This window comes from Onychostoma macrolepis, chromosome 20, assembly GCF_012432095.1.
Source record: "Onychostoma macrolepis isolate SWU-2019 chromosome 20, ASM1243209v1, whole genome shotgun sequence".
NCBI lineage: Eukaryota > Metazoa > Chordata > Actinopteri > Cypriniformes > Cyprinidae > Onychostoma > Onychostoma macrolepis.
Genome location: NC_081174.1, coordinates 27011196 through 27036598, shown reverse-complemented (window position 1 = coordinate 27036598; position 25403 = coordinate 27011196). Strand labels below are relative to the sequence as shown.

General features: G+C 36.4%; 1 protein-coding gene across 5 annotated transcripts in view; it reads left to right on the top strand.

Annotated features, from left to right (window-relative positions):
- LOC131526863 (kelch-like protein 29) overlaps positions 1–25403 on the top strand; it is a 285092-nt gene that overhangs the window by 233996 nt on the left and 25693 nt on the right. For all 5 annotated transcript variants that reach the window (XM_058755510.1, XM_058755509.1, XM_058755512.1 and 2 more), the window contains 3 exons: positions 1512–1710; positions 22959–23141; positions 23493–23673. In XM_058755510.1, coding sequence (XP_058611493.1) covers positions 1512–1710; positions 22959–23141; positions 23493–23673 — 563 coding nt within the window. The remainder of the gene's footprint in view (positions 1–1511; positions 1711–22958; positions 23142–23492; positions 23674–25403) is intronic.

Genomic DNA, 25403 nt, shown 5'->3' with positions numbered 1-25403 from the left:
TCTTTCTTTCTTTTTATTTAGATAAATAGCCATAAATTAATATTTATACAACTTTGATATTTCTAAACAAATAAGCAAATAAATAAACAGTAGACATAGTAGTAAAGGTAAGGTTTCTTTCTTTCTTTCTTTAAAAAACAATTCAGTATCAACCAATAACTGATGGTACCGATTATATCTTTTCAATATTTTTTAGACTTTTTGTTGTAGTTAATGCAGCCTCTCTAATGTCTTGCCAATAATAAATGCAGTAATTTAATGTTTAAGATAATTAAAGTTACAGCCATAATTGAAAATGCTGATAGATTTGAAAAAGAAGCTCTAGCATTAGGATACATGGATGTGTTCTCGAGGGTGATTTTGACCTTCAGGCTCTACGTACTTTTCACAATCCATTAAATTCCCAGTAGATAAAATTAAGTCTCGTCCTACTTTTTTTTTCTTTTCTTTTTTTTTTTTTTCTTATTGAATATGCACTTTCACTACGAAATTTCGCCTTTAATGAGGAATGGCTAGTAAGAGGACTTTGTGAAGGTCAGATCAGGTAAGAGTTCTCTCCAGCAGAAGCCCAGGTGTTCACACCGGCCGTGTCAGTGTTTCTTACGGATGTTTATGTAATGTGTTGTGAGCTCAGAGGTGAGAGGGTCGGGTTGGCTGCTGTCCCTGTCAGCCCGTGTTTACAGCATTTAACGCTGACGTGAGCAAAACGCCCCACTGAGGATGACTCTCAACAAACACGCTGGCCACTGAGAGTCCTCAGTCTGAATGTTTTTGTAAGAAGTCTCTTATGCTCACAAAGGCTGCATTAAATTGATCAAAGTACAGTAAAATCGGTAATATTCTGAAATATTTTTACAATATAAAATAACTGTTCTATTTTAATATATATTTAAAATGAATTTATTCCTGTGACAAAACTGAATTTTCAGTCTTCAGTGTCACATGATCCTTCAGAAATCATTCTAATATGATGATTTTCTGTTTAGGAAACATTTATTATTATTAAAAATGTTGACAGTTGTGCTGCTTAATACCACGTGGAGATCATGATACATTTTTTCCAGGATTCATTGGTGAATAGAAAGTTTAAGCATTTATTTGAAATAGAACTTTTTGTAAAATTTGTAACCTTATAAATGTCTTTACTGTAACTTTGATAAATGTCATGCATTCTTGCTGAATAAAAGCAAGTATTAATTTTTCTCCAAAAAAAAAAAAAAAAAATCTTACAGACTGATAGTGCTGTATATATGAAAAGCGAATGTTTTGGAAAGTGCTACGCCACGTTTTTGTGCCATCTAGTGGTTTAGAGGAAAATAATATCAAAGGCGCCTTTTACCCCTGGGCACCTTTAGCCCACTGTACCCTAGTAGGACTTCTATTCACTCTTCATGTACTAAAAGAATCATTTTGTGGAACTGAATCAGAATCACTGAAATCCTTTTAATATAATGCAGACGGGAAGCTCTGACTGAAATCACATGGTGAATATATTTCTCTCTCTCTTACAGCACATATCTGAGTTGCTGGCCGTCGTTAGACTTCCATTCATTCACCCCAGTTACCTGCTGAACGTGGTGGACAATGAGGAGCTGATTAAATCGTCGGAGGCTTGCCGAGATCTGGTCAACGAGGCCAAGCGCTACCACATGCTGCCTCACGCGCGGCAGGAGATGCAGACGCCCAGGACGCGGCCGAGACTCTCTGCAGGTCAGACCTTTCACGTTCTAATTCTCATCTGTCTTTCACTAGTCTCACGTTACTGTAGCCAAAGCTTTGACTGAACTGCAAAAGGTCTATTCCACACTGCAGCTTATTCTGGCTCGAGAACCAGCCGCTTACAGGAAGCGACCGTCTGGCTGAGATATAAAGCGATCAATCACAGTTTGTTTTGTTTTTATGAGCCGTGTAGGAGCAGGTTCATCTGAAATAGATGATACCACAATATGTTATTGTTTTTTACCAGAGTTTTCAGAAATGCATCACATTATGGACGTTAAATGGGTCGTGAATGCTGTTGCTGATGTTGAAACTCAACAGATTGCATCCGGAAGATTACTTGTGCAAGTTCCTTTAAGACATTTAACCTGCTGAAGAGTCATTATAAAGTTCCCACTAGTGATGCACGGAAAAGTTTGGCGACGTCACGGGAATGTTTGGTAACACTTTAGTTTAGGGACCAATTCTCACTATTAACAGGTTGCTTATTAGCATACATATTACTAGCATATTGGCTGTTTATTAGTACTTATAAAGCACATATTAATGCTTTATTCTGCATGACCACATTTTAGATCCCTTGTCCTACATTACTAACTATAAATAAGCACCAAATAAGGAGTTTATTAAGGCAAAAGTTGTAGTTAATGGTTATGCAATAGTGAGAATTGGTCCCAAAACTAAAGTGTGACTGATTTTTTCAAGTTTTCATTTAGCCAAAAACCAAAGCTGATGCTGAAATGACAGACATGCATTAAATAATGAAGACAACAGGTTAAGTAGAAATATAATGAGAATGTCATATAGTGCATATATTTATCAAAACGCTTTTAGCATAATAATTTAACAATACAATAATAATAATTTAGCAGCATTTTTTTAGCAAATTGAGTTTATGAACGTTTACGTTTACAAGCTGTTTCTTTCAGCATACCTTTATGATGCTCATTCATCTCTATTTTGTGCTATAACTAGTAGTAAAGAAGTAAAGATGCTCTGTTCATGTGCTGCTTGAAATGAGGCGGCTAAAATGATTTATTGATTAAATTTAGTTTGACAAAATATTTAAAGCTGAGACTTTATTTTAGATCAAAAGTAATAAAACACAAAGCTTATTGTGATCACTGCCAAATTTTGCTATAAATTTGTTCGCAACATATAATCATTGCTGGTAATAGTGTTCACTGTCTGTTTGATTACATGACATTAACTAACTGCTTGATTTTTACCATACATTTCATTACTAAATATCATGTACAAACTTACATTTTCTGTAAAGCTTCTTTGCAATTGAATTGAATCATTGGATGGGAGGCACGTTTCAAAGAATGCTTAGTGATGTTTTGTTCAAGCAAAGATTAAAAATGACAAATCAATATTGTCATCCTGGAATTAGCTGCCACAGAGCTGATATGTTTACCTGTTATAGGTTAGCTATGTTGAGTGCATGAAATAGATACTATTCTCAGTCCAAATGTGCCATCTGAGAAGCATTAATTAAATGATTTCTGTTTCAGCCAAAGCCAAAAATTCACTTCAGGTTAAATATTTTCGCATGCCGGTGCATCACTAGTTCCCGCAGAAGCCGTTGACCCTCTGAAGTATCAAAAGCCTCTCTTTTTGAATCAGCAAATGCCACAGTGGTTATTCTGATAGCCGTGCATCTCAGTGTCTCTCTGACTGTATCTGAAGTCAGTCTCAGGCTGCTGTAAAAATGCAACCCAACTAATTTATGGTTCAATAAGGCTGTCCTCATGCTGCGCTGTGAATCACTCTCGCTCTCTCCTCGCGCAACCGCTCCAGCCCCCATGATTCCCTCAGCGAGGCGTGAGCCTGTGAGTGAGCTGTACATTTATTTAATCTTGATATACTGTGGCTCTCTTTCTCTCGCCCCTGAGTTTTATTGATCTCTGCCCACTGCAGTATAAGAGCTGAATCCCTCCCCCACTGGACCCAGATCAATCTCTTAGGAGCGATATCACACACAAAACACAACATAATTACCATAAATGTGTATCAGTATTGCTGAGGCTACCTGAAACTCTGAAACTGTAGTTTGCTGAGATGCTCATTAAATTAATAGAAAAGCATCAAGTGAACGAATCAAATGAATGAATTTAGACATGTACCTTGAAATTACCATGCTGTTTCTTGAAGTGGCATATGAATGTAAATAGCCTATGTGGGCAATATGAATGTGGTTCTCTTTTATTACCATGTTGTGTGTGTGTCAAAACCATGACAAAATGTTATATGGCAGTACAAAAATTGTTATGTTATGGTAACGGTATATAAATTCCAATATAATTTAAAATATATCATATCTGAAGATTTTAACAGGATTTATCTAGCAAAAAAACCCCAAAAAACTTTTAAAATAATAAAAAAAGCAAGTGAATGAATCAAATAAATGAATTTAGACATACTGTTTTACTACCACATTATCTCAAAACTATGAGAAAAACATTATATGACAGTCTAAGGAATTTTATGCTATATTAACGGTTTGTAAATGCCAATATAATATTTTTTTTGCTGGAAATTAAGTGGGGAAAAATGTATACCACAACTGATCAGGAAATAATTGGAAGAAAATATATGCAGGTTTGATGCCATGATATTTTGTTATAAATAAAATTATAAAAGTAGCAATACACTTTTATTAATGTATTAAACTATATTGATGTTTAAATTGCTCTATAGATACCATATTTTATTTGAGAGCTGCAATAGATTAATTTTTTGTAATATAGTCATATGGGCTTTTCTGATACTTTTTGTTGTGCTTTTTTATACTTTTTAGGAGCTTGATAACCCATGACCACAATGAACTGTCGTTTGGTAAATGGAAATATATGTGAAGATTCTTTAAATAAAGAATTTATTCTCATTTACATGTTTCATTAAAGAAAAAACAACATAACAGCATACATTGGTAATTCAACTTTGGTAAACTATCCCTACTTTTTGATAAACTACTCTTAAATATTTAGTTAAAATACCATATAGAGACAGTCTGGATTTATTTATTTATTTTTGTGTTGGTTAATTTACATGAACTGTTCGAATGAGTCAGTTCACTGGAGTGGGTTGCGTAGAATGAATCGGATCACAAGAATGAATCTGTTCTGATAGTGTATCAAATCACTAAAATGAGTTAGACTTCCCAAGTCTTAAAGATTACTTCAAGCTTGTGTTTTATCACATTACACTTGGAAAAGTAGTTTGTTACTGTAGACACCGCTCTATATTAAAAACTACTGTCACGCTACTGAAAAGTGAAAGCTGTTTAGTAGCATCATCACTTTTAGTTAGTTCCTTCCCGTCACTGATATTTGTTCTGGCATTAAAAGCGATTCTAATAGTTCTGAGTAAAGATAAGCTCAGAGATTTTTACTGTAACATGTCGGTCAAGCGGAATGGAAAGTCAGCCACACCAAAACATCACACTGCTCGTCTGATCCCAGCTGACTCCAGATACGCCAGAGTTCTTCTTAATAAACATCTTTAAATGCGTGGTAAATACGATGCAGAGTTTCCAACCTTTAAGAACACCCTGTTTGTTTTTACTATTAAATGAGATATTTATGGAAATAAGCAGCCTCGGCTGAGGAACAAATTGCTCTCGGGCTCTGAGATTTTTCCTACTCGCTGGCCAGGACTCGGAGGCTCTTTTCAATAAAGCAAGGTTTAATTATTGTCTGAAAGGTATTACGAGCTGTGCATGGAAGTCATGTCACTCTGCAGAACTTATTTTCTGCATGAAGGAGTTAAAGTAATTGGTAAACAAATGTCATTTTACGATGCTGAATGAGTTTTGTTTCTATGGTGTGACAGCCGGTAAACGAACAAGGTTTTGTGATTTCACCAGATTGTAGGTTAACGACTGATTTTACCTGTTTGAATCATTTGGAATTGTTTATGAGATAGTAACTCACAAAAGAACATACTTGAATGTTTTGAGCTGTAATATGTTATTACAATACATTTTATACGCAATTTTTGAGCATCTTTATTCACTAACTAACAAAGTACTATTATTATCATGTACCTTGAAAATACCATGGTATTCTTTGAAGTACCTTGAATGTAAATAAACACCCTGTAGGCAAACTAAATTGGGTGAATTATTATATATACATTTAGCTTTTATTTTTATATTTTCAGTTTCATTTAAATTTTAGTTTACGTTTTAGTTTTGTTTTTAATTAGGTTTTTTGTTTTTATATTTTTATATAGATTTAATTCATTTTATTGCAGTTTTTATTTTAATAATTTTAGTTTTTAATATATATATATATATATATATATATATATATATATATATATATATATATATATATATATATATATATAATTTTATTTTATTTTTTATTATCATTATTTAAAAGATTTTGATTTAAGATTTTTTCTGCAGTTGAGTTGAATGATTTTTCAAGTTTTTTATATTCATGCAATCAACTTTATTATTATTGTTGTTGTCATTGTGTTTTGATAATATAATATTATTATTTTATATAGATAATATTTATTATTTTTATTACAGCAAATTTTTCATTCTTTGGAGTGCCAACATTTCTTCCTTTATTTATTTGTTTGTTTGTTTATTTATTCGTTTATTTATTTATTTGTTTATGTTGTTGATTTGGTTGACCTACTCTTAGATTTTCTCTTTTGTTTTGTTTTTATGGTACCACCCAGTTCTTTTTTTCTGTAAGGCTGCGTGGACTCGTGTCCGCTGTGTTTCTTCCAACGTCTGTGCCTCTGATTTGCTCACGAAGGATGAACTTGTCTCCTTTCTTTTTTTTTTTTTATTAAGTATTTGATTGTTTGGCTGTGTACAAAACTCTTGAGTGAACTCGTCGCTGGCTTGACCATCTGGCGGGCCATCTGATGGAGGTTATGAAACACCGTGTGAGGGCCTGTCACCCGTAGGACCCGTTTATGAAAAAGAGACGGCGAAGAGAGAGAAAACTAGGGTAGAAGTCAAAGACGAAGGGGAGCATAAATTGCTTTCTTTTTAGCGACAGAGATTGAGGAAGCGCTGCCAGGAGTTTGTAATTGCCGTGTGTGTGTTTGTGTGCGGCTGAATGCATTCGCTTTCCACCTGAGCTCGGCTGATAAGTCTCTTATGTATGAAAAGACACAGAAGAGGTGCTGTGTTGTCACCCATGAAAGGTTCCTCGCCGAGCATACACTCGATCAGAGCGTGCGGGTTTGCATTGCCCCGCGGCTCGCGCTCTCAGAGCTGCAGGAAAGTGCCAGCTGTCGTCAGATTGATGGGACTCACCTGGGCCCTTCTCTTCCCTCCGCTTCTGCCGCACGGAAATCCTCCGAGCAAATCAGGGTGACGGCACACCTGGCTCACACCCAGTAACTCGTGTAGACGGGCTATCCGTCCTAATTAAACTCACGACAGTCTCTTTTAGCAGTCTGTGCTGGCAGCGAGGACTGCCGTCGCACCTAGAACTCAAATTATCATCAAATAACAAAGTGTTTGTTAATCTAGTTCGCCCACACTTGTAGCTGATTAGCGCTGGTCTCGTGGGTAGGTCAGGTATGTAATTAGGAACCATAAGGGACGAGGACTGTGAAAAGTGACCCTGTTCTGCTTAACTCTGACCCTGAACATAATATGATGTTTGAACAGCTTTACTAAAGCAGAAGCTTAATATTGTGGCCCTCCTTGAGAGAATTAACATGAAGAAAGTGGCTTGTACAAAAATGACAATTTTGTCATTATTTACTCACTCTCATGTTGTTTTAAACCTGTATGACTTGCTTTCTTCAGTATATTACAAAAGAAGATACTTTGGACCCCATTGACTTAAGTCATATGGAGAACAGTATTATTTTAGTATATTTATGTAGCCTATTAGTGTAGTATAAATTTGTGTTTTCATTTAGCTTTTATTTTCATTTTAATTTTAGTTTACATTTTTTTTATTATCTGTTTTTTTCATATATTTCTATATAGGTTTAATTTGTTTTTACTTCAGTTTTTATTTTAGTAGTTTTAGTACTTATTTCAGTTCCAAGGCAACATTTCAAAAAAGTTGTTTATTTGTTTCTTCTAATATTTATATTTTATTTTATTCTAGCTTAAACTTAAACATTTATTTATTTAGTAGTATTGTGTCACCAAATGCTTTATATATATTTATTTATTTATTTTAAATTTATTTAGATATTTTCTTTCTTTGTGTGTTTTTATTTGCACACACAATTTATTATAAATTTGAATTAGCTTTTTAAATTTTATTTGTAGTTTTTGTGCTTTTATAAATTTGTATCATCTCTAAATATTTATATATAGCTTTGATTAATTTTTCAGTTTTTGAGTAATTTTAGTAGTTCAACTTATTCATTTCAGTTCCAAGGCATCATTTCAAAAGTTAAATTTTTCATCTAATATTTGTATTTTATTTTATTCCAGCTTTATTTTTTATTTTTTATTATCGAGAATGATTTTGAATAATTTTAGTTGACAATAACAACATTGATGGAGAAGCAAGAACACAGACATTTTTAAAATGGCATTTGTTTAATAGTAAAGGAAAATGTATAAAACTATTACTTTTCTACAGTATATGATCCGACTTACAATTTTTATATTAGTGAGCAATAAAATCGCAGACTTTAGTGCCATATTTGTTGATGGCAGGACCTGAGCCGTATCTAGAGACCAGAATATTATAGAGATTTGAGAATTTTTGATTTAAGAAACCAGCCACAACTTTCAAGCAACCACGTAGCAACTCTGTAGTCTAAGCTATACTATACTAATACATACTGTATACTTTACATTCTCTGATGAATATTTTGCAGTCAGCATATTCATCTATTATTTCATGGGTTTCCAAGAACTGTCCTATTATTTACATTGAAGGCAGTGCGAGTTGCTTTGGATGGAAGTATATATAAATGTCTAATTCCAAAGCTGGTTATATGCACATTCTCATTCACTAGGAGTTGGAATGCCATTTGTTCTGATAATTAGTCTTAGTCTTTTGATTTGCCCTTATAGTGATTCATGCGTTTTCTAGCTGTGGTGACCTATTGTAAACATGAAATGTAATTTATGTGAGGAAGATGTCCATATTAACTTCCAAATGGTAATTAATCTACACAGAACATAACTCAAACTCCAATATAAACATTCAAAATCATCTGGATTCAGTCAGATTCAGTGCACAGACAGTGCTGTTTATGTGTCTTATCACTGCATCAAGCACACCGTAAGTCTTGTTTCGAACAATAGCAGAGTAGTTTCACTCTATCACTTTATGTGGCTTCATAAAAGCCTGTATTGCAAGAGATGGTGTCGATACAAAGATTTACAGTGCATTTTATTTGTGTTTTCTGCTGAGTTAAGCTCGCTACAGGTGGAGAAATCAGGCACAGTGCTTGTGCTGTGTAAAATATGAATGCAGCAACCTGTTAATATGGATGCCAGAATAAATAAGCCGATTATGTGTGAAGTGTAAAACAGGGGCTGAGAGTTTTAGCTTGGGTTTTACTCTTTTTGTGTCTAAAGATTAGACATTACAGAAGCCATTTTCAATCATTTACACTACTGTTTTAAAGTTTGGGGGTGTAAGATTTTTTTATGTTTTTGCAAAAAGTCCTTTAGGTTCTCAAAGGCTGCAAAAATGCAGTGAAAATATTACGCCAGTCTTCAGTGTGACATGATCCTTCAGAAATCATTCTAATATGCTGCTGAAGAAACATTTCTTATTATTATTCATGTTGAAAACAGTTGTGCCGATTTAATATTTTTGTGAAACGGTCATTTTGTTTTTTTTCAGGATTCCTTGTTGAATGTAAAATCCAAAAGAACATCATTTATTTGAAATAGAAATCTTTTGTAAAGAAAAAATCTTTATTGTCACTTTATTGACCCCAAACTTTTGATTAGTGGTGTACATGCTTTGCAAACTGTTAAATGCATTATTCAAGTCACAGTATGCAGGTTACCCTCCAGGCCACATCTTGGACCTGTGATATTTTATTATAGTCGTCTGGTAACCCTGTCACTAAGTGAGTTGCATTTCTCTTGTGCTATCATGTCATTTCTGTGCTGTACGTCTGCTGCTGTCGACTAATTAGCTTCCATTTCAGAATCCGTCCTTCCTTTTGGCGGCCATTCACAAAGCTTTGACACACTTTATTGAGGTCACCTCTTCGAAGTGCAACATTCAATCGGCTGCTGGCGTGCGGCAGGAGGAGTCAAAGGTATTGGATTGTGCTGATTTGACACTCAGCCCAGTCCTTTACAGACCACAAACCGCTTTTACCGACTCATTTCTCTAACTGCTTTTATCGCCAAAGCAGCAGCTTGAAGGTGAGGACGGAAGGGCGACGTTTTGCAGTACGTCTGCGTTTGTTTAATTGATTTAGTCGTGCGATGACTGGAGGGCCAACCTCATTGCTTTCTGCATCTCACCTTCAGCGCAGGGTCCAGTCGGTTTAATTAGTCTCTTTCTCTGATAAAGCGCAGCGTCTCTGCAGATGCCTGTGGATGTTACTGAAGCGGATTTGAAGAACTGAGCAGGAATTTCAGCCATTGTCAAGTACAAGGAGTTGTTTTTTTCTTTCTTTTAGAACACAGTTGGCTTTCAATAAATTACAGTTATTGACCAATTACTATGTTTAGAGTTTGTGTAAACATTTTTTTTTTTAAAAACTAGAATAAATTTTACTGTTTAAAAATCAGAAACCATGAACCAAAGAATCTAACATTTGGAAACTGGACTATAATACATACAATACAAGACTTTTTGTCACACTGGGTTTCACAGTATTCACCCAGAAGCCTTTTGTATGCATGCAAATGCATAGACACACACTGCACATTATAATATGCTATTCTGAAAAATTCTGCTTCTTCCTTCCATGTCTCATCAAAAAATCCTCACAATTGCCTCTTCTGCCTTGTTTTTGATCAAACTCTTGCACTCAAATGGAACTCAACTCAAAGGTTGAAGAGTTACAGTAATGCAGCTTGTTTGCGTGTTGGTGATTAAAGCCAGTTTCAAAGGGTTAAATTTAGTTTTTATAGACCAACATGGAAGAATTTTCATTTTCAATTTTAAAAATGCACTTTACCTGTCATTCCAATTCAACTTCCAGGTGTGACCATTCAAATTTAAAATGAAATTCAAACTTGTGAATTGAAAGAGAGCCAATTCTTCAATTTTGCACAGTTCTATTGTGAATGTAACTGTAGCACAGATAAAAGACAGAAAACGTTTGCAGTTTTACTGCAATTAATCATCATTCCTGACCCCTCTGTGACTGTTGCATCAAAATTGGTGGTTTGTTCATTTTACAAACCACCATAATAATTGAATTTCCTGTTCACATGTCTTTTGTTGGAATAATCCGTCCTAGAGAATGGAAATTATAAATGTGTCAGTGCTAATCATAACATTTCGCTCGGTACATTTCAGCTATTGATTGCTTTTCCGTCGTCTACAGTAGCTGGATGAAATTTACATTTTGAAGTGGATGATTTTGCGGCTGTGTTTGGCTCAGTGGGCTTGCGGTATTTTAAATTCCCCTGTCAGGAAATTTTTGTCACACTTAATGCGTCCGTATTCGTGTATGACTAACATTTTTGGTTGATAAACTATTAAATAAGACACTGCTGTTAAGAGACGGATAGATAATGTATGCGGCACTGCTCTACAGGGAGGAATTCTCTCTCCCGAGCACAAAGCTTACTCAGAATCATGTCTTACTTCCTGTCTGGGAGCTATTTCTCTTGTTGCAAAGGGCAGTGGCATGCCGTTTGATTGCTGCTTGGGTCCCTTGTAAATGACAGCTCGCAGTGCGGTGGACTCTTGAGTTTATGTGCAGATATTGTGCCTGGAGTTGGAGCTGCTCTTAGTCTCTGCTTTAGACAGCACGCCTGCGGACTGTAAATTTAACAGCATTTTTCCATTTAGAGCTCATTTGTGAACAAGACCCATTGTGGAAAATCAGCTCCGGCAGTTTAATGTTGGAGGAAAAGTTCTTGTTTGAGCAAACAGCATTTTGGTGTTCACAATGTATGTGAGTTATGCACTATTCAGTATTGAATTGCGGACACCTTTTGAATTCTAATTCAGTCCCTGATTTTGATTTGAATTTAAATTGAGATAGCAGACAGAGTGCTGAATTGCAATTCAAATTTCAAATTTATTTTTATTTTTCTAAATTTATAACGTTATAATTATACTATATAATTAAGTATTTATTTTTTAATAACTAAATATTTGAAGCAAAGTCAGTTGTTGAATGCTAGTTTAAAATTTGTAGGTTTGTAGGTCTGACAGGTGTTTGAAACGCCACATACAGAAATTTATTTGATATCTTTCATTATATTTTTTAAATTAGCTTTTTTGAAAGATTACTTCAGTTCCCATTGTGTTTAAAAATGCAGTGGACCCTTTTTTTAATAGTATATTTTCATTTTTAAAATTTCAAATGTAACATTTTCAAGTAGAAAAACTAGTTAATGCTGCTGCATGAGTGTTTATAATACAAAGGCTGAGGGAGTGATGGTAAATTTTATTACTTTCTTTTTTTGAATAATGTAATCAGTAATTGGTACTTAGAAATGAGTCAATTTTCAATAATTGATTTTTCAATTATTTAATTTGGTCTCCCTAAAGCCTTAAATGATTGGTTAAAATTCTCAGTCTGATTCATATGCACAAGAAAATAACAAGCGTTTCTCAAAACGGCTCTTTGACTGGATTGGCTGGCTTTATTCAAGCAGGTTATATGAGTCCACTGAGAATTAAAGTCATGTTTATGGTAATACAGTATGTTAAGTTCCCTGGCTCCCAGGTGTTTTGCATTTATTTCCCAGACTGTTACAATGAGGGCTTTTGATTTGCCAGGCTGGCAAGGCTTGTGGCATCAAATCTTAGTAAGACAGTCAAGTGGTTTTTGAGGCACTTACTATAGTAGCCTTGAGCACACCTGTAGATTATGCTCGCTCTCAGTGTTATAATCTATTTCAGATGTACCCCTTTACTCGTGTAAATGTCACATGGAAGAAGCAAACCATGGTTGCTTTGTATTTCCTTTATACTTTATACTGTACCTTTATACATACTCTGCCTGAATGGAATAGTTCACTCAAAATGAAGTTTCTGTTATCATTTACTCTCCTTCATGTTGTTTCAAACCTGTATGACTTCATTTGCTATCCCTATCCTTGTAAAATATTACTTACCAGTCCATCCTTAGCAACTGGTGTCATTCACCATTTCTTAGAGAAGCCTCTGATATTTTTTAATGTGTTTTTTTAATTTATTTTTAATTTTTTTATGGAAATTATATAAAAAAAAAAATAAAAATAAAAAATATATATATATATATATACATTAGGGCTGTGCGATTAATCGAAATCGAACCGCAATCGCGATTTGAGATGTTGCGATTTACTAATCGCAAAGCCTGCGATGTGGACGCGATGTTCTCTGTTCCAGATCAAACGCAAATGCATGACTGCCAGCCTTGAGTGGCAAAAAAAAAAAAAATACTAAAAAAGTAATACTAAAGAAAATTTTATGTAATATGAGATTATTTCGGCTTCGAAATGACAGACACCGAATAAAAAAGGTTATTTGCAAGAGCTGTGCCACAACGCAAAAAAGTTCACTTATCGGTTCTGCTTTTAGTACTGGAGAATTAAATATACATTTTCTTATTTGTTTTTATTAGTACATGAACGTTATCTTACACATTTTATCTCCCCAACAGATTCTAATTTGAAATAAGTTTACAGTGCATGTTGGCTATTCCCAATTCAGAAGACCGCACACACAGCCTGCGTCTCTGAATGCTTCTCATACTCGCTCCTCTCTGCCCCATGCGGCGCATATCCCGGGTCTCACGGACGAGCCGTTTACACTTGCCGCACACACGCAGCCTGTTTCGTAATGCTCGTTTACTCTCGCGGTCTCGCGTCCGACTCCGCACCGCAAGTCTCTATATGAGCGCATCTGGCAGTATGGACAAGGCTTGACGCACGTGCGCAACCTGTGACAACTTAGCCTGGCTCTGCTTTTGAAACAAATGTAAATTCAGTCTAACTGCTTTGCTAATTTCACTTGGATGAAATGAAACATTCAGCACATTTTCCACTTGTTCTTAAAATCCCAAATACTTAAAAATGAATAAATCAGCCTTCCTATGTAATACTTGAATAATTGACTAAAGTAGGCTAATGTAGTTCTTTATTTACACAAAATAAATTCAGTAATTAGCCTAAGTAAATTCTGTAAAAGTAGTAATACCATTATAGTCTTCCCTGCTGAAAAAACAATAGAACCCCTCCCAAAACACAATAGAAAATGTAATGGATTTAAGGGTTATAATGGGAATTGTATTGGTTTTAACATAATGGTGTCTACTGGCATTTGATGCATTCTATTGGTGGGATGTAATCTGGCAGATGGGAACCAATAGAACAACAGTAATTCCTATTGCAATAATGCCCAATGGTTTGTATTGGTTTTTTCAGCGGAGAACAATACCCATACTGTGCTGCACACTTTTGACAATATTGAGCTGAAGCTTGACTTTGCAAAATTAAAATCGCAAATCAAATCGCAATCGCAATATCTGTTAAAAAAAAATCGCAATTAGATATTTTCCCCAAATCGCACAGCCCTAATATACATATATACACATATACATATATATATATATATATATATATATATATATATATATATTACATATTGTATGTATTATTAATGTGCATTGTCCCTGATTAAATAAATGAAATGAAATGAAACCAACCAACCATATTATATATATATATATATATATAAAATATGGTTGGTTGGTTTCATTTCATTTATTTAATCAGGGACAATGCACATTAATAATACATACAATATGTAAATGCACCAGATTCAGCCAACACTGGCTAATTTTCATCCGTAGTCCCTTTTGGCAGGTTGATGTTAAGGACAGGAAGAAATTATAAAAAAAAACATAAATATATATTAATACACCAAATTAAGAACAAGAAGAAAAAACTGAGAGCAGAAGAAGAAAATGAACTAAGAACATTGAAAGAAAATTACAGCCTACCATACCATATCCATAAATCACTATAAATGATCACAATTTTGATGGGTCAATAACCATATTTTCAGCTTTTTTGAGAAACCACAGTGTCCTGTTAAATGTTTTAAAAGCAAAAGATAATTGACCAAAGGTTGATGGATGGATTGATTGATTTGATTTACGTGCTCGCTTGCTTACTTATTGACTTAATCTGGATTAAACAATATGTCAGAATGTCAGTTTTCTGTGTGTATCGATATAAATCAACATTATATATAACATTTATTTATATTGTGAAAAAAATGTTGACTCTTTTTTTATACAAGATCAATCACACTTTACTGAAAATCCTGTTGGTAAAGGAAATCCCAAGTCAGTTTCTTTACAATGTATACACTTTGTCTGAGTTTGCAACCGTAACCAAAGGGTCATTATTCCAATATTAGTGTCTAGGTACATGAGACTAAACTACTGCAGTACCTGAGCTTGAAACAGAGTTGGACTGTCCAGTAAATGCATGATATTCAATAAAAGCTGAGGAGGAGTGAGAGATCGCAAGGTTACGGACAGCTTTAAAGGGCATTTTATTCGGCACATTACTGTTATGTGAGCAAAATGATTTTCATTTTATCCCTAACTACATCATCATCATCATCATTCCCAGAAAATGTATTTCCAAGGTAGAGCACTTAATAACTTCTTCTGGCCAGACTTATCCTCTCTTTTCATTTGCGAGACTTTTTGACTCTCTCCGGCGGGACTGGATTGAAGGGCAGCTAAATGACAGGGGTAAAAGCCCACACATACAAAGTTCAGACGGTCAGGGACGCCCGCGCCCACAGCGTCACCTGCCCTCCACGTCTTTCTGACAAGCGGGTTCAAAGCTGCAATTTATCTCTGCCCACGACCGCAACCGTCGGAGAGTCTCGGAGGAGAGAGAGAACTTCCTCTCCTCCGGACTCAAAGACCTCTTCCACATCCAGCTTTTAATGGTCGGGAAGAGCAGGACGAGGGCAATTAGATGGAAACCAAGCCCGGTCTCGGCTGGGGGATCCGGGGTCTTGTTCTAGGCCAAGGTGGTGGCGGTTTAGAGCAGGTTTGGGTTTCCTCCCACTGTGAAGGAGAGATTGAGCTCAGGAGGAGAGAAAAAGAGACAGTTATTTACCGTCGTTCCCAACTCTGGATGTTATCATTATCGCTCTTTAGCTCGGTGGGGGATGAGAGCTACCTGGCCGCCCTGACGTCCCGTCTGGCAAACCGTTATTTACCGATGGCAGCCGCTGAGCCAATGCCATAGATAGGACTCATTAAGGGGAAGTGAGGCGGAAGAGACGGGTGTGATTGTCCTGTGGGAGGCTGTGCATGCCGAGCGAGGAGAAGCTCACCTGTCAAAGGTGTGGATCGTTGCTCAACGCGTCGACAGAAATGGGGGAAGCGGACAAAGAGGAAAATTAGATGTGGGAAGCGCTTGCCCCGCCCACGTCCAGCTTGATTGACAGGTGCTGGCTGAACTCCTACTGGTCCACTTCCTGTCTCCTTCTGTTTTTGTTTGCTTTTCTATGAATGAGCTTGATTTAGGCTATTTAAATCGAGGTAACTCGATTAAAATCAACACATCTCGTTAAGGAATGAAACGTTGCTTCAGCAGCACTTTTGAAGGCTGAAAAAGGTCACCTGCTGCTCGAACAGACTCAAATCTCACAGGAAATAAGAAATAGCTGTGGTTGCCCTTTAGGGGTCACAGTGAAATTAATATACTCGCTGTGACAGTAACTGGAGTGATAGACCTGCCATATACTTTTTCGCATTTCAGTTCATTATAAGGTGTTCACACAGAGAAATTCATCATCAGTTATACACTACCAGTCAACAGTTTGGGCACATCCACTCATTCTTTATTATTACCATTTACTAATATTATGAAATAACATGTTTGGAAGTATGATAATTATGTAATGAATCAAAATAATAAATCAAAACAATCATTCAGCTTCTTAAAATAATAATAATAATAAAAAAATCCAAACCCTATTGAAGGACTTCATGTGTGCTGGACACTTACTGGTAGATTACTTAGGACACAGGACACTTTTTATTCACTTTCTAGTTAACTTAGCCATTAACATTTATTATTATTACTATTATTATTATTTTAAAAAGAATGTATGTATGTGTGTGTGTGTGTGTGTATATATATATATATATATATATATATATATATATATATATATATATATATATATATATATATATATATATATATATATATATATATATACACACACACACAGTGGGGCAAAAAGTATTTAGTCAGCCACCAATTGTGCAAGTTCTCCCACTTAAAAAGATGAGAGAGGCCTGTAATTTTCATCATAGGTATACCTCAACTATGAGAGACAAAATGAGGGGGAAAAATCCAGAAATTCACATTGTAGGATTTTTAAAGAATTAATTGGTAAATTCCTCGGTAAAATAAGTATTTGGTCACCTACAAACAAGCAAGATTTCTGGCTCTCACAGACCTGTAACTTCTTCTTTAAGAGGCTCCTCTGTCCTCCACTCGTTACCTGTATTAATGGCATCTGTTTGAACTCGTTATCAGTATAAAAGACACCTGTCCACAACCTCAAACAGTCCAACTCCAAACTCCACCATGGCTAAGACCAAAGAGCTGTCAAAGGACACCAGAAACAAAATTGTAGACCTGCACCAGGCTGGGAAGACTGAATCTGCAATAGGTAAGCAGCTTGGTGTGAAGAAATCAACTGTGGGAGCAATTATTAGAAAATGGAAGACATACAAGACCACTGATAATCTCCTCGATCTGGGGCTCCACGCAAGATCTCACCCGTGGGGTCAAAATGATCACAAGAACTGTGAGCAAAAATCCCAGAACCACACGGGGACCTAGTGAATGACCTGCAGAGAGCTGGGACCAAAGTAACAAAGGCTACCATCAGTAACACACTGCGCCGCCAGGGACTCAAATCCTGCAGTGCCAGACGTGTCCCCTGCTTAAGCCAGTACATGTCCGGCCCGTCTGAAGTTTGCTAGAGAGCATTTGGATGATCCAGAAGAGGATTGGGAGAATGTCATATGGTCAGATGAAACCAAAATAGAACTTTTGGTAAAAACTCAACTTGTCGTGTTTGGAGGAGAAAGAATGCTGAGTTGCATCCAAAGAACACCATACCTACTGTGAAGCATGGGGTGGAAACATCATGCTTTGGGGCTGTTTTTCTGCAAAGGGACCAGGACGACTGATCCGTGTAAACGAAAGGATGAATGGGGCCATGTATCGTGAGATTTTGAGTGAAAACCTCCTTCCATCAGCAAGGGCATTGAAGATGAAACGTGGCTGGGTCTTTCAGCATGACAATGATCCCAAACACACCGCCTGGCAACGAAGGAGTGGCTTCATAAGAAGCATTTCAAGGTCCTGGAGTGGCCTAGCCAGTCTCCAGATCTCAACCCCATCGAAAATCTTTGAGTCTGTGTTGCCCAGCGACAGCCCCAAAACATTACTGCTCTAGAGGAGATCTGCATGGAGGAATGGGCCAAAATACCAGCAACAGTGTGTGAAAACCTTGTGAAGACTTACAGAAAACGTTTGACCTCTGTCATTGCCAACAAAGGGTATATAACAAAGTATTGAGATTAAATTTTGTTATTGACCAAATACTTATTTTCCACCATAATTTGCATATAAATTATTTAAAAATCCTACAATGTGATTTTTCTGGATTTTTTTTTCTCATTTTGTCTCTCATAGTTGAGGTATACCTATGATGAAAATTACAGGCCTCTCTCATCTTTTTAAGCGGAAGAACTTGCACAATTGGTGGCTGACTAAATACTTTTTTGTCCCACTGTATGTATATGTGTATATATATATATATATATATATATATATATATATATATATATATATATATATATATATATGTATATATGTATATGTTTATTTATTTTTATTTATAGGTTGTAAAGGCAAATCTGTATTTGTCTTAAAATGTAATATTATACATTTCTGCAAAATGTTTAGAAAAGCATATCATTTTTTATCAAGGTTGCACAAACTTTATACTAATATTTAAAATTCCCACTTTTAACTTTTAAAATTTCCAGTTGTGTCTGTATGATTTCTTGCGATTCCTTTTTTGTTCCCTTTTTCACACTATTTTCAAAATGTATTTTGTAAAGGAATGAATGTAAATTAGCTTTTTACAGTTATACTGTTGTTAAAAATAGGATGGGGTATTTATTTGTTTTGATTTGACAAAATGCAGACAGTGAAGAAGGGACGTTTCACTTCATTTGCACATATTCTGTCTGCTCTACCTGCTTGCCTGAAGGATGCTGAGTGCTTCATTTCCACCAGATCAGGCAGCATATGGTTCAGCAGCAGTCTGGCCCTTCCTCATGTCTCAGTTAAGACAATCCCCTTCACAGTGTATTTTTTTCCCTCTCGATTTTGCTTTTTTTTTCTCTTTCTCTTTTCCACTCCAGTTGTGTTTTTACCTGCCCTGGAGAGAAAAGCCAAGATTTAGAAGGAGAGAGAGAGAAATGGAGAAGGAGAAAAAGATGACAATATTGTAAAAGAAGGATGCTGGAGCGGAGAGAAGCCCATGGATCAGGCAGGCGGCTGTTGTCAGGGGAGCGCAGGGGAAGTATTGATTCGGAAAGATGAGCCAGCGGTTAAAAGAAGCTCAAGGATGTCTTCACGTCGCTCTCTCACTTTCCTCTGCTCTCTCGCCGCCTTTCTTCCTGCACCTTAAACAAAAGCTGGTCTCTGCGAGGCGATTTGATGACAAGCCCTGTGCCGGTGTAGACATGATTCAGGAAGTCTGAGCGCTCGAACCCTTACACACACAAGAATAGGCTTTCTAAGTGTAAACCTGGATAGAATTACACCGGATGATGCTGGGATTCGTTCATTTTCCTTCTGCGGGAACATTTAGACCTTGTTTGTTGAAGATAAATGCAGCGAGGTTCTTGTTGTCTTCTTGTACTGATCCAATTCAGAGTCCTAAAGTCTCTATGGCCACGTGCACAGTAAAGCTGTGACAACTGCATTTAAATATGCATTTCTTTACCAAAGTAATATTACAGCAACCAAAGACAAAGGTGCAGTGCACATTTGAAGGGTTGCCATGTCCACTTATTATAAGCGACACTTATTAAGCACCTTTGGGCTTTGGGGTATTTGGGCTCGATCCAGTTTATGGAGTTAATAAAGTAGGCAGGTGCAGGTCACTTCTTGTTCTTGTTTGTTGTTTATTATTCTAGCAAGATCTGGCAACGATAAAGAATCAAAACATACAGAACAGACACAACTCTGATATGCGTTTAAATATATATCATTAACAGTGCTGGGTAGATTATTTACAAATTGTAGTGCATTACTGATTCCAGATTACATGACGTAATCCATTACATTACACATTTGAGGTAATATAATCAGACTAATTTTTGATTGCTTTTGATGTAACTTGTTTATCACATTGATTTAAATGAGATAATCTCATTGATAAACATTTGATTACAATTCTTACAACTGATATAGAATTTCTTAGACAACTTCATGATCTGTGGCACCAAAATTTGAGTTTAAAACCTGCCTCCATTAATAAACAGTTGTAGTAATATAATTCTTTAGCATAACTACAATGTTTGTTTCCTAAAAACGGACTTGCATGCAATGGTGGACACAGGTGTGCATATATTGGCTCATCTGATCGGATTTTAAAGCAGTGTGTGTGTGTTAGAAAATGAATTTGTTATTACAAATGCTAAACACTCATATTTCATCTGAGTACTTTGCAAAAATGAGAGTAGCAGAATAGAGGATCACGGATGAGTGCGCAGGTGCCCATGATGCATTTCATGTAGTGTCGAAGCCAATGTGCCCAGGGCTGTAAGACTCTTGAGGGCATGCAGCCAAACAGATGGTTATGAGTTTAGTTAAGCTCTGATAATTCACTTACACTCTTCATTGGACACACATGCACAGACAGACTCTTCATGTGGGATGTTGGGTAACCTGGATACCAGTTTTTATATAACATATTAGGTGCTGTATTTTAATATTCGTTTCACTTACATTACATATACTGCCATTCAAAAGTTTGGGGTCAGAAAGTTTTTTATCGTTTTTTTTGGAAGAAGTCTCTTGTGATCACCAAGGATGCATTTATTTGATCAAAAATGCATTAAAAACAGTAATATTGTGAAATGTAATTTATTCCTGTGATGCAAAGCTGAATTTTCAGCATCATTACTCCAGTCTTCAGTGTCACATGATCCTTCAGAAATCATTCTAATATGCTGATTTGCTGCTTAAAGGTCCCATGGCATGAAAATTTCACTTTATGAGGTTTTTTAACATTAATATGAGTTCCCCTAGCCTGCCTATGGTCCCCCAGTGGCTAGAAATGGCGATAGGTGTAAACCGAGCCCTGGGTATCCTGCTTCGCCTTTGAGAAAACGAAAGCTCAGATGGCCCAATCTGGAATCTTCCCTTTATGTCGTCATACGGGGAAAGGTTACCTCCCCTTTCTCTGCTTTGCCCGCCCATGAGAAAATGAGCTACTACCGTGCGAGGCGAGCGCAATATTTTTTTTTCCTCGAGAGACATCATGGCTTGCAAACGAGCGAAGCATTGCAATTGATCAGCGTTTGGATGTACAAATGAACACCAAAGTATTTTTTTAGTTCCTTCATCCGAGCCTATGGCTAGCATTAGCTACATGATAATAACTGTAACAGCATACATAAACAAACCAACTAAAGTTCTGCATCCAGACACAATATTTTAAACTAACCATTCGGAGACGTCCTGCTGTAGCCGCTGAGTTGCAACTTCTTCATCCGGTGCTTCTCCATCCGGATCAGATTCTGGGTCAAACTGAAAAGCTTGAATGACTGCGTGTCTATGAGCCGTTGCGATACATCCACTGTCAACATTAGCGCACGGTAGCGCAAGCTGGTTAAGGCCACACCCCCACCCTCCACCTTGCCCCGCCTCTCTCGTCCTTAAAGCTACAGACACAGAATGGCACGTCCTAAGGAAAGCTCATTGTGGGACTGGCTCATAGTGGCTGAAATTCTGCACCAAGGCTGAATTTCGGGAAACAGACCTCAGATACAGTATTAGGGACCACTTAGGCCTATATAAAAGCATCCAAAAAGCAGCATGTCATGGGACCTTTAAGAAACATTTCTGATTATTATCACAGTTGTGCTGCTTAATAGTTTTGTGGATTTGTAATATTTTGTTCAGGATTGTTTGATTAATAGAAAGTTTAAAAGAACAGCATTTATTTGTAAGTAAAAAAAATAAATGAATAATAACTTTTGTAACAAAGCAAAAGTCTTTTCTGTGACTTTTGATCAATTTAATGTGTCCTATAAAGTATATTCTTACATTAATTTATTTTAAAAATAACCCCTCACTTTTAATAATAGTGTATATATTTTCTTAATATTTTGGCACCAATATATTTGCCTTTTTGTGTTGTATCAAGTTTTATAATAATAATAATAATATGTATTTAGATACTGAAAATGCCTGCTGTGAAATCAGCCTCAGAAATGCACATGGGCAGTTCATAAAATGTTTAAAATATCATTGAGTATGAAATTTAATTTCCCACAAATGTTCTTCTTGTTTTAAGCATAAAGCTTGGTAATTTTTTTTTTTAATGTGTGTAATATATACTGTGTATGTATATGTATGTGTATATATATATATATATATATATATATATATATATATATATATATATATATATATATATATATATATATAATATTACTTTTTCCCAAGTCTTTATTTCTTATACAATTTTACAGTTTTAATGATGTCTAGAATTTCTTACTTGAAAACAAGACAAAAATCCAGTTTTTTTTTCTTCTACCGGTGTGCCTTTATTTATTTTTGTAGTGCAGCTCTCTGGGTTTTAGATTCTCACATAAGATAGCTGCAATGTGAAACGGCGTGGAGGAGCAGCAATCTTCTTTGGGGGTCCCTGCAGTCCATCAATCCGCCATGAAGAATAACTGCACTCCCAGCCTTTGTCAGGCTCTCTATTTCAACACATCGACACGGCCACCACAGGGGCCATCAAGTACTCATATATTTGTATCCTCCGTCTAACCCGCAGGTGTAGCAGAGGTGATCGTGTTGGTGGGAGGAAGGCAGGCGATCGGTATGAACCAGCGCTCTCTGACGGCCGTCACCTGCTTCAACCCGCAGAACAGCAAATGGTATCCTCTAGCCAGCCTTCCGTTCTACGACCGCGAATTCTTCAGCGTTATCTCCGCCGGGGACAATATTTACCTGTCAGGTACGTCAGATTTTGGAGGGAAGGTCGTATATCAACTCCGCGGTCACTTCCCAGACTGTTTTTGCAGTGATCTGATGAAGGATCACCAATGCAGTTACATTAATCTGCATCCACCGACCCATAATATCAAAACATCTATTGGTCTCCATGCCAGATAAATGCAACAAATCCTTTATCAAGGTCACGTTTCCATCCAGCTTATTTTGGTACTTTCTGAGGTCATGTTACAAGTGTTGGTGTCCGTGCGGCATCGGTAAACAGTTGTAAATTTATTCCCAAATTTTTTCAGAGCATTTTCAACATTGACTTTGTGCAATGTCAAGGCGTGATGGTGCGTGGTCTTGTTTCCAGGTGGTACGGAGTCAGGGGTGACAGTGGCAGATGTGTGGTGCTACATGTCACTTCTGGACAACTGGAACCTGGTGTCCCGGATGACTGTCTCTCGCTGCAGGCACAACAGCTTGGTGTACGATGGGAAACTCTACACTATCGGAGGACTTGGGGTGGCTGGAAACTTGGACCATGTGGAAAGGTAATTTGTCCTGCAGTTAACTAGCTTGGGGGAAAATGAATGCACAGATGCATTGCGATAGTTTTTCAGGTGATTAATATTGCGCTTTTACACTCAGAGCTGGAGGAGATTTGGCTATTCTTAGAAACTAGCTGTTGTAGCTAGTGTTATTTTAAAATCATTCATGTTATAGTTTTTTGTTAATATTTTGAATTAGATTTTGAGTTTTCATTTTAATTTTAGTTAAAGTATTAGTGATTCTGTAGTGGTTGGTGTGTGTGTATGTGTGTGTGTGCGTATATATACAGTATATATTAGGGGTCGACCGATATGTGTTTTTCAGGGCCGATGCCGATACCGATTATTACAGACCAAGTGGACCGATAACCGATATTTTTAACCGATATATTATGTCTAATGTAAAAATGAAAATTAATGTCAAAATTAAGAATAACAAGGGCTCTGACAAAAACTGCCTTCCCTGGTGTTGATTGCACTTCTTACTCTTGTCATCCTCCATGCATCCATCTACAATAAGGGTAATATAAAGAGAGAGTTAAAAGTGGGGCCACTGCACGCTTCATGATTAAGCCTATGAATACTGTACTACAGCTAAACAGCTTGGGGAAATGTAAGTATTTGGCTTCAATAATTTACATGTTAGAAATGTATGTGGAATAGCATAACCTCTCATAATTATAATATAAAAGTGTAAATAATTTAATTGTCTTCATAGCTCCATTGTAGAAGTTGTGAAGAAGACTGCAACTATTTTAATTAAACTATAACACTAATAGCCTGTTATAGGCACACTTGGTTCAATAGCCTATTGAAATGTCACAATTTATGTCGTCATAATCTTGGCCTGTGTGACAGTATCTTAATCTTGGCCTATGTGACAGCAATTTCGATTAGTTTTAATTTACAGTGCAGTGCAAATGAAGCCATAAAACATTAATTTCAGTTATCTTTTATTCAAATGAGAGTTAAACAAATGGGTTTACCATTAAAATTAAAACATGGAATAAATAGCGTATTGTGTGATTATTCTTTTAAACAAAAGTTGTTGTAGTAGTAGTAGTAGTAGTAGTAGATAAACCAAACTTTTATTTTGACGGGTTGCCATGAGGACCTCTTAAGTTTCTGTATAGCCTATGTATGTGATATGACGATCGTTTTACTCAAATGAAACGGTCAAATGCTCATGAAGCAACTCTCAGAGCAGTTCTGGGGATGTTGGTCATGTATTTATGTCCTCATTTAGTGAGACGGCAGATGCTGAAAACACCGCGAGCGTCGCGCACTTCAGTGTGTGTGTGTGTGTGTGTGTGTGTGTAATCAAAACCGCGTGTCTGTGCCATTCACATATACAGAGACACGCAGAACATACAGAATTCATATTTAAATAAGTCTTTTTGCAGCTTAATATTTACAGATACTAGTCCATAGCGCGAGTCGATTTAAGTGTACTGACCTACTTTTGATTAATTCATCCAAACTTTGACGAACTCTGTGACTCCGCGTTATACAGTAAATTCCCTTTATATGACTGGATTCCATGATTCCGTCCTGTGTTTTCCCCATCGCGGAAACCATAAATAGATAATATTGAGGTGTTTTGCAACTTCAGTGTAGTGGATTGTGATTCATTGCAACGTCTGCTGCTGCCTTTGAGAGACAACTGATGCGTGATGATCACTGAAACTGTAGCAAGTGCTTTCAGTGAGAGAGTGCCTTAGTCTTCCACATTG